The 8,830-nt window shown below is 45.4% G+C and overlaps 1 protein-coding gene across 1 annotated transcript in view; it reads left to right on the top strand.

Moving 5' to 3' along the window:
* The window catches only part of LOC108294883 (phospholipase A and acyltransferase 2-like), a 17,672-nt gene that overhangs the window by 5,771 nt on the left and 3,071 nt on the right, over positions 1 to 8,830 (top strand). Inside the window, exon 3 of the mRNA XM_017516891.2 lies at positions 4,174 to 4,442. Within this exon, the coding sequence (XP_017372380.1) occupies positions 4,174 to 4,442 (269 nt within the window). The remainder of the gene's footprint in view (positions 1 to 4,173; positions 4,443 to 8,830) is intronic.

Genomic DNA, 8,830 nt, shown 5'->3' on the forward strand with positions numbered 1-8,830 from the left:
AAAAAAAAAGAATGGAGGGACCAATAAAGAATAATTTGGGCTCCAGGATTTGCAATATCCTGCAAGCGTGAGGAATCTCTGAGTTGTTTTCAGTTATAAATCAAGGATAATTTTGGATATTATTTATTCTTTCTGGGCACAGAAATATTGCTTTTTTAGATAAATTATAACGTAGATAACAAATCATCTCTTATGAAAGTTGAAGTTTATCTTGAGAGATCTTATAACCCTTATAAGCTAGTTGTTATAGAAGATACATTGAGTCAGTTTCTGAGTTTTCTGTTTAGATGAGGAACACAGAAACAGATCACTTACCTATTGCATTTCTGGGATATTTCAGGGGTTTTAAATTTTTATGTAAAACTTGTGGAAAGTATAAGGGAGCCTCAGTAATACTATCTAAGTAGACTGTTGACTTCTCCAAGTAAAATTAAAAAAAGATTGACTTTCTCTGTCTACTGGGCTGCAAAAGAAAGCAGAGCGTAAGTCCACAATGTTGCCGTGAGGACAGCTTGTTTTGTTTATGGTTACAGCTAGCACTTTGGGGAAATCAGAATAATTTTAAGTTTTTCATTACATGGTTATGAGTGGTTTAGGACTATTCAACTATGGCTTCCATTTCAGTCTCTCTTTAAGTGTATGTGTGTGTGTGTGTGTGTGTGTGTGTGTGTGTATGTGTGTGTGTGTATAACTTTGAATATATATATTCAAAATTTAAAAAATTAGACTTATTTAAGAATAATTTACAAATAGTAAAATTTATCCTTTTTTTTTTTTTTTTGAGACAGAGTCACGCTTGTTGCCCAAGCTGGAGTGCAATGGTGTGACCTCAGCTCACTACAATCTCTGCCCCTGGGTTCAAGTGATTCTCCTGCCTTAGCCTCCCAAGTAGCTGGGATTACAGACGCCTGCCACAACGCCCAGCTAATTTTTTGTATTTTTAGTAGAGATGGTGTTTTGCCGTGTTAACCAGGCTGGTCCCGAACTCCTGACCTCAGGTGATCTGCCCACCTTGGCTCCCCAAAGTGCTGGGATTACAGGTGTGAGCCACCATGCCTGGCCAAATTTATCCTTTTTAGTATGCAATTCTATGAGTTTTGACAAATGCATATGACTATGTAACCATCACCATAATCCAGTTATAGAAGAATTCCCTAATGTTCTCTGTTCAGCTGAACCCATGGTTGGAGTGGCCTCAAAAGTGGCGTTAGGGGAGTTTCTTCGGGGGACTGCCCCCAAAAATCCCGAGATGTGGCCAGTTTGGATTCCAAAGAAAGAAGCTTACTAAATGCCAGGCTGATGAATCCAAAGCATTTATTAGGGGAACTTTGATGCAGAGGGCTGGAGTCCTCTCATTGGACAGCAAGACAGTAGATGGTCTACCCAGGAACGTCTGGAACAAGGGGGTTGGATTATGAGGTTTACTTGAGGGTTTAAAGAATTTGGTTCAAAGCTGGGGCTCATTTCTATGTGCTTAGCAACATATTTGCTCTTTCAGTGTTTCATGCAACAACCTAAACAACTTTATCAGTGCCTGGGAATGAATGTTAAAGGCTCCAGCTTGGGTTCAAGCCTGCAGAGGGCAACATGCAGCTAGCCGGGTCACAGACTGTCAAGGCATTCTGTGTTAGTCAGGACAAGGAAAGTGGGGGAAAATTGGGGGACACTACACCTCACCCCCCTAAAATTCCCCCATGCCCTTTTGTTGCCGACCCCCATACATCCACTCACAACTCCAGCTCCTAGCAAGCTATGGTCTTTTCTCTGTTCCTATAGTTTTGCCTTTTCCAGAATGTCACATAACTGAAACCATACAGAATGTAGCCCCTTTTGTGTCCAGTTACTTTAACTTAACATAATGCATTTGAGGTTGATGTATGTTGTAACATGCGTCAGTACTTTGTTCCTTTTCATTGCTGAATAGTATTCCATTTCATGGATGTACCACCATTTATTTATCTATTCGCCAGCTGAAGAACATTTGGGCGATTTTCAGCTTTTGATAATAATCATTAGAGCCACTATAAATATTCCCATGCAGGGTTTTTTTTTTTTTTCTTGTATGTGTGAACATAGATTTTTATTTCTTCTGGGTAAATACCTAGGAATGGGATTATTGGGTCATGTGGTAAGTGAATATTTAGTTTAATAAGAAACTGCCAAACTGTTGTCCAAAGTACCTCACCAGCGATATAGGAAAGGGTGCTGTCTGTTGGTGAGGAGGAAGAAATCCATCCCAGAGCTGAGACACTGAGGGGCAGGAACGGGAGAGTGAGAGGAAAAGGGGAAAGAGAGAGGCGTGGGGAGTCTGACCGGTGGAAATAGGGGGAGAGATGTGGGAGGACTAGGGGCAGAGATGGGAAGACTAAGGAGTAGAAAACAAACTTAGAAGCCAAGAAGGGGAGACATTGGGTTAGGGGATACTAAGGGGTGGAGATGTAGGAGACTGTATTTTTCTCATGAAAAAGAAAAGGCTGGGCGTGATGATTCAGGCTTGCAATTTCAAGCACTTTGGGAGGCTGAGGTGGGTAGATCACCTGTCGGGAGTTCGAGAACAGCCTGACCAACAGGGAGAAACCCCGTCTCTACTAAAAAAAAAGAAAAAGAAATTAGCCTGGCATGGTGGTGCATGTCTGTAATCCCAGCTACTGGGGAGGTTGAGGCAGGAGAATTGCTTGAACCCGGGAGGTGGAGGCTGCGGTGAGCTGAGATTACGCCATTGCACTCCAGCCTGGGTAACAAGAATGAGACTCTGTCTCAAAAAAAAAATAAAATAAAATAAATTATTGGTGATGTATTTTTGTACCTGTATTAATCCTGTTTCTTCCAGCTTCCCTTCTTTTTAGGATCTCCAGTCTGTCCAAGAAGACTGGGTGTGGATCCTCTGTTTCTCTCCTTGGCAGAGGATCTCTCTGGCCCCCATTCCTCCTCCTGTAGCTGGAGTGAGCTGGGACCAAGATATTTGTTCAAATGTCCTTTTGAAAAGAAAATAAAAATCAGTAAAGGAAAGTGTGAATACACATGTAAGTTTAGAAGCTGATCGTTAGCTAAACTGGCTGTTCAGAGACTGACATTACAACAGGCTTTCTCTAAGCTGGGCCGCTTCTAGCAGGGTCCATTGTAGACCCCTGGGTCCATCTGGCCCTCCATGAGGGTTCTGGTTACTGTCACTTGGCCACTGTTTTATTCCAGCTTCCCAGAATGCTGGGGTCCCCTTTAGAGGCCAATTGGAGAATTTAGAGCTGGAGGGCGTGGACATCCCCTGGCCTAGTTCCTCTAACTTCCTAGTTCCTCTAAGTGATGAAACCAGGGTCCCAAGATGAGAAGGGCTTTGTCTGAAGGCACACAGTAAGAGAGCCGGGGCCAGGACCTGGCAGGGCCTGGATTCCCGAGACAGGCTTCTGTCTTGTTCAGCTGTTTCCTTTCCTACTGTTTCAAAATGCCACCCTTGCCTACTGGGGCTCCCACGGCACTGGTTCAGGGCAATGGAGTGACAATTTCTTTTCTTTACCTTTTTGGAGACAACGTCTCACTCTGCTGCCCAGGCTGGAGTGTAGTGACACAATCATAGCTCACTGCAGCCTGTAATTTCTGAGCTAAAGCGATCTTCCCACCTTGCCTCTGGAGTAGCTAGAATTATAGGTATGTGCTGCTATGAGCAACTAATTTTTTAATTTTTGTTTTTAGAGATAGGAGCCTTACTATGCTGTCCAGGCTGGTCTCCAACTCCTGGCTTCATGTGTTCCTCCCACCTTGTCCTCCCAAAGTGCTGAGATTACAGGAACCTGGCCTGGAGTGACTTTTTCTAAAACACAAGCTAGTGAGGGGCAGTTGGGACTATGGCCTGGGGCTCTTTTGCCCTCTCTTTTTGCCTTGTACCACGCTGCCTTGACCGTTGCCTCTTTCAGGGACATTTGAACTCACGTGGTTCTTTAGAACTCAGGTTCTTTACTTTAGAAATGAGAAAACCAGAGCCTAGGGACCCATGGTGACTTCTCCAAAGTCACCCAGGCTTGGGTTTGCCCTGTTTTGAAGTTTGAGACCAGGCAGGATGGGCAGGTCCTTTCACAGCTCATCCTTCTTGATGGTGCTTGGGGCAGTGAGGCTGCTTGGCTTGGAGCCAGCTCTGAGCCCCGCAGGACCCGCCCAAGACTGAACTCACTGTTTGCACAGGTGAAATTGCCGGAGCTGTTGCGGCCAGTGTCCTGTCCGAACTGACCAACAAAGCCATAGTGAAGAAGGAACTGCTGTCTGAGGTGGCTGGGAGAGACAACTACCGTGTCAATAACAAACATGATGACAGATACATGCCACTGCCCATCAACAAAATCATCAAGCGGGCAGAGGAGTTGGTGGGGAAGGAGCTTCACTATTCACTGACCAGTGACAACTGCGAGCACTTCGTGAACGAGCTGCGCTATGGGATCTCCCGCAGCGACCAGGTGCGTCCTCAGCCTGCGTCCCCTTTCCAGCAGCCAGGCCACTTCCTCAGCTGCCAGAGGCTGGGTGCCTGCTGGGGCCAGGGTGGGATGGAAATAGATATGAGCAAGACAAATTCGCAGATATGAAACCCCCACCCTTGAGGTTTCATATGGAGATAGGCAAGTCGGCAATGTAGACCAGTGCAGTGGGGTGGGGGGGGCGGTGGCCACAGAAGGGAGTCGCAGACTGAAATGGCCATCCACAGCCCTAGAGTTGGGTTTTATGATCCCCACTTTACAGATGGGGAAACTGAGGCTCACAGTGCTTAAGTAACTTGTCCAAATTCATTAAACTCCTAGTTATTGAGTCTCTAGTACATGTCAGCCACAGTGAAGTGGAGGCAGTTAAACCCACATGTGTTCTCTCCAAGGGACCTGATCAAGGAAGGCTTTGCAGAAGAGGTAATACCTGAGCACAGCCTGATTTGATTATTTTGCTTTCTGGAAGAAAATGAGCTGGAGATTACCAGGGAACGGGGGCAATAAGGAATGTAGCGGAGGGAACAGCATGAGCCAGGAAGGGGAAGAGCGTAGGTCATGTTGGGCAATTTTTTTCTGTAAAGGGCCAGATAGTAAATATTTTAGATTTTGTGGGCCAGGTGGTCTCTGTCTTATTACTCTGCTGCTATAAATTTGCCGTACAAAAGCAGCCACAGACAGGCGAGGCTGTCTTCCAGTAAGTATATTATTTATTTATTTATTTATTTATTTATTGTTTTTGAGAGGGAGTCTTGCTCTGTTGCCAGGCTGGAGTGCAGTAGCATGATCTTGCCTCACTGCAACCTCCGCCTCCCAGGTCAAAACGATTCTTCTGCCTCAGCCTCCCAAGTAGCTGGGACTATAGGTGAACATCGCCATTCCCGGCTAATTTTTTGTATTTTAATAGAAATGGGGTTTCATCACATTGGCCAGGATGGTCTCAATCTCTTGACCTCATGATCTGCCCGCCTTGGCCTCCCAAACCGCTGGGATTACAGGTGTGAGCCACAGTGCCCGGCTGTGTATTATTTATTTTTTACAAAAATAGTTTGCAGGTTGGATTTGACCCATGGGCCATAGTTGGCCAACTTCTGGTCTAAGATAACTTTAAATTATTATTATTTTGATACAGGGTCTTGCTCTGTCACCCAGGCTGCGGTGTATCACGTGGAGTTTGATCATGGCTCACTGCAGCCACTCCTGGGCTCAAGTAATCCTCTCACCTTAGTCTTCCGAGTGACTGGGACTACAGGCATGTGCCACCATGCCTGGCTAACTTTTGTATTTTTCTGTAGAGACGAGGTTTTGTCATGTTGCCCAGGCTGGTCTCCAACTCCTGGGTTCAAGCAATCTGCTTGATTCAGCCTCCCTTGGGATTACAGGCGTGAGCCCCCGCACCCAGTCCAAGTTAACTTAGAAAACCACATATCCCTCATACGTTCTTAGGTGACAGCAAACAGTTAAAAAAATCATAAATGTAAAAAATTTGTAAAGGGAAGGATGGAATTTTTGGTATATTGCATATTACATTTTTGTGTACATATTTTCTTCACAATCTGGGAGTTGCGCTTTTAGCTCATTCGGTTAGGGACAGATGTCTTCCATGTAGTTTAAATAGCCACGCCAGGTGTTATTGTCAAGCCAACCAGCCTAATCAGGCTTATCTTGATGTTCAGAAAAAAACCCGACAAGTTTTCAATTCAAATGAGCATGTTAACGCACTGTTCCTCGACAAACATCTCAGTGTAGAATTCTCATTCTAAAGTAGCTAGATAAGGCAGGAGCCTCGATATGGCTGCACATTCCTTTCTGAAGCTCTCTCTGTTTAGGAGCAATGCATTCTGGAATCCTCCCTTCCTGGTGTCTAGGAGTGTTTACGCCTTAGTCTATGCACCATAGATTCAGGGTGTGGGAGGGTTTAGCTCTTCCGTTGTAAGATAGGAGAAGGAGAGGTGATAAAAAGGGGAGATGGGCAAGGAAAATCCACACCTTCTGGAAACAAGTGCCCCAGGAGGGAGCTCAGGCTATTAACTGAGAGCCTGCCAGGCTGTTCTGGGCACTGGGGCATGGTGGGACGTGCTCTGGTGCTTGGCAGGAACCCTGCTGGCGGGCTCTCCCCTCTGTTGAGCTGAGGAGGGTAGGCCTGTCTCTGGATGGGAGGGGCGTCAGAAGCGGGTTGGGGGTGAGCTGCCTTATCATGCATCTTAAAGCACTTCTACAGGCTGTGCAGAAGCCACAAAGTCGATCTGGAAAACCCCAATTTTAGGAAGTGGTTGACCCTCTGCAGTGCTTCTGAGGGGTCAGAATTCAAACAAATGGGGAAGACTCAGGGGAGGCAGTTTCCTCTTTTCTTTTCTTTCTTTCTTTTTTTTTTTTTGAGATGGAGTTTTACTCTTGTTGCCCAGGCTGGAGTGCAATGGCGTGACCTTGGCTCACTGCAACCTCCACCTCCTGGGTGCAAGCGATTCTACTGCCTCAGCCTCCCAAGTAGCTGGGATTACAGGCACGCGCCACCATGACAGGCTAATTTTTTGTATTTTTAGAGATGGGGTTTCTCCATGTTGATCAGGCTGATCTTGAACTCCTGACCTGAGGTGATCCACCCGCCTTGGCCTCCCAAAGTGCTGGGATTACAGGCGTGAGCCACCATGACTGGCCGAGGCAGTTTTATTTAGTTTGTCTCTTGTCCTAGTGCCTCTCTTGTTGAACTTCATCTGCTGCAGGTCACCCATTAACTTACCTTTCTTTCTTCCCCTTCTTCCTTCCTTCTCTTCTGACTCTGTCTGTCTGGAAAGATCCTCCTCTGTCTCTCTGTAGCTCTCGCTCTGTAAGAAAATGGGCTTGTGAGAACAGAACTCTCGGCACACAACAACCCCATCTAGCCCCTTCTCTCATAGATGACCAAGCTCTAGCACTGCTTCTAGCAAAATAAGGTTGTGCACGTAGGATGACCCCAGCCCCCTGATAAATGCCTGCCTAAGAAAGCTCTCTGTTGCCAGGAGAATTTACCATTTGTTCTAGCCAACACCTGACAAAGACTCTGGCCCTTTCTTAGAGTGTTTATTAAAAAGGACTTCTAATTATGAATCCTTCCTCTGTCCCTTTGAAATGTAGATGCAGTCATCTCTTGGTATCCATGGGTGGGGGAGATTCCAGGACCCCCTGAGGATACCAAAATCATGGATGCTCAAGCCCCTTGTATGAAATGGTGTGATATTTGTGTATAACCTGTGCACATCCTCCCATATACTTATTTTATTTCAGAGACAGTGTCTCAGTCTGTCACCAAGGATGGAGTGCAGTGGTGTTCCACTGAAATATAATCTTGGCTCACTACAGCCTTGACCTTCCTGGGCTCAGGTGATCCTCCGACCTTAGCCTCCTGAGTAGACGAGACTCCAGGCACACACCACCACACCCAGCGAATTTGTGTGTGTGTGTGTGTGTGTGTGTGTGTGTGTGTGTTTGTAGTAATGGGGTTTTGCCACATTGCCCAGACTGGTCTCAAACTCCTGGGCTTAAATGATCCACCTGCCTTGGCCTCCCAATTATGAGTGAGCCACTCATAATTATGTGTAATACTCAATGCAATATAAACGCTGTGTAAATAGTTATACTGTATTTTTAAAATGTATATTATTTTTGTTGTTCTTTTAAAAATGTTTTTTCCCAAATGTTTTCAATTCACAAATTTTTTCAATTCGGGAAACAATTTTTTTCCCAAAATGTTTTCAATTCCAATGTGGAATCCATGGAAACGGAAGGCTGAATGTCAATCTCTTACAACTCAGAAGTGTCTTTCTCAAGGACCTGAGAGCCATTCCTTTGAAATATAATCATCAGGAAGGATAGAGCCTCTGTCCCCAGTCTCTGTGGGATGGTAGAATCCTAACTTTGATAACTGCCAGCTAGCAGACACAGCTGGCCTCATCGCATAGTCAATATTTCACCTCTCTGACTCTCCTGAGCCCTCGCTCACCCCTCCCCCACGCCCCCATCTCCCTTTAAAATGTCAGTCACCTCTGCACAAATTGGAATGGAGCTCAGCCCTTTCCCTGCTGTCAGTAGAGACCGAATCAAATCTGTTTTTGCTGTTTTGTTTGTCTGGCTTTATCTTTGACACTTGGAAACAATTCTGAGTGTATTTGAATAAAATGGTTCTTTTTTCCCCCTTTCTTTTCCCCAGTCACTCATACAATTCAAATCCATCGATACTCCACAGAAATCTGCCGTTTGGTCACTGGTTTAAATATTTGCTTCCCTGGCTGTGAAGGGCTTAAGTGCTCCTCTTGGGAAGTCAGGCAGATCTGAGCCTCGTCACTTGCTAGCTGTGTGGCTTTGCGTGAATTCTTTTTTTTTTTTTTTTTTTG

The sequence above is a fragment of the Cebus imitator genome, unplaced genomic scaffold (genome assembly GCF_001604975.1).
Source record: "Cebus imitator isolate Cc_AM_T3 unplaced genomic scaffold, Cebus_imitator-1.0 Scaffold609, whole genome shotgun sequence".
Taxonomy (NCBI): domain Eukaryota; kingdom Metazoa; phylum Chordata; class Mammalia; order Primates; family Cebidae; genus Cebus; species Cebus imitator.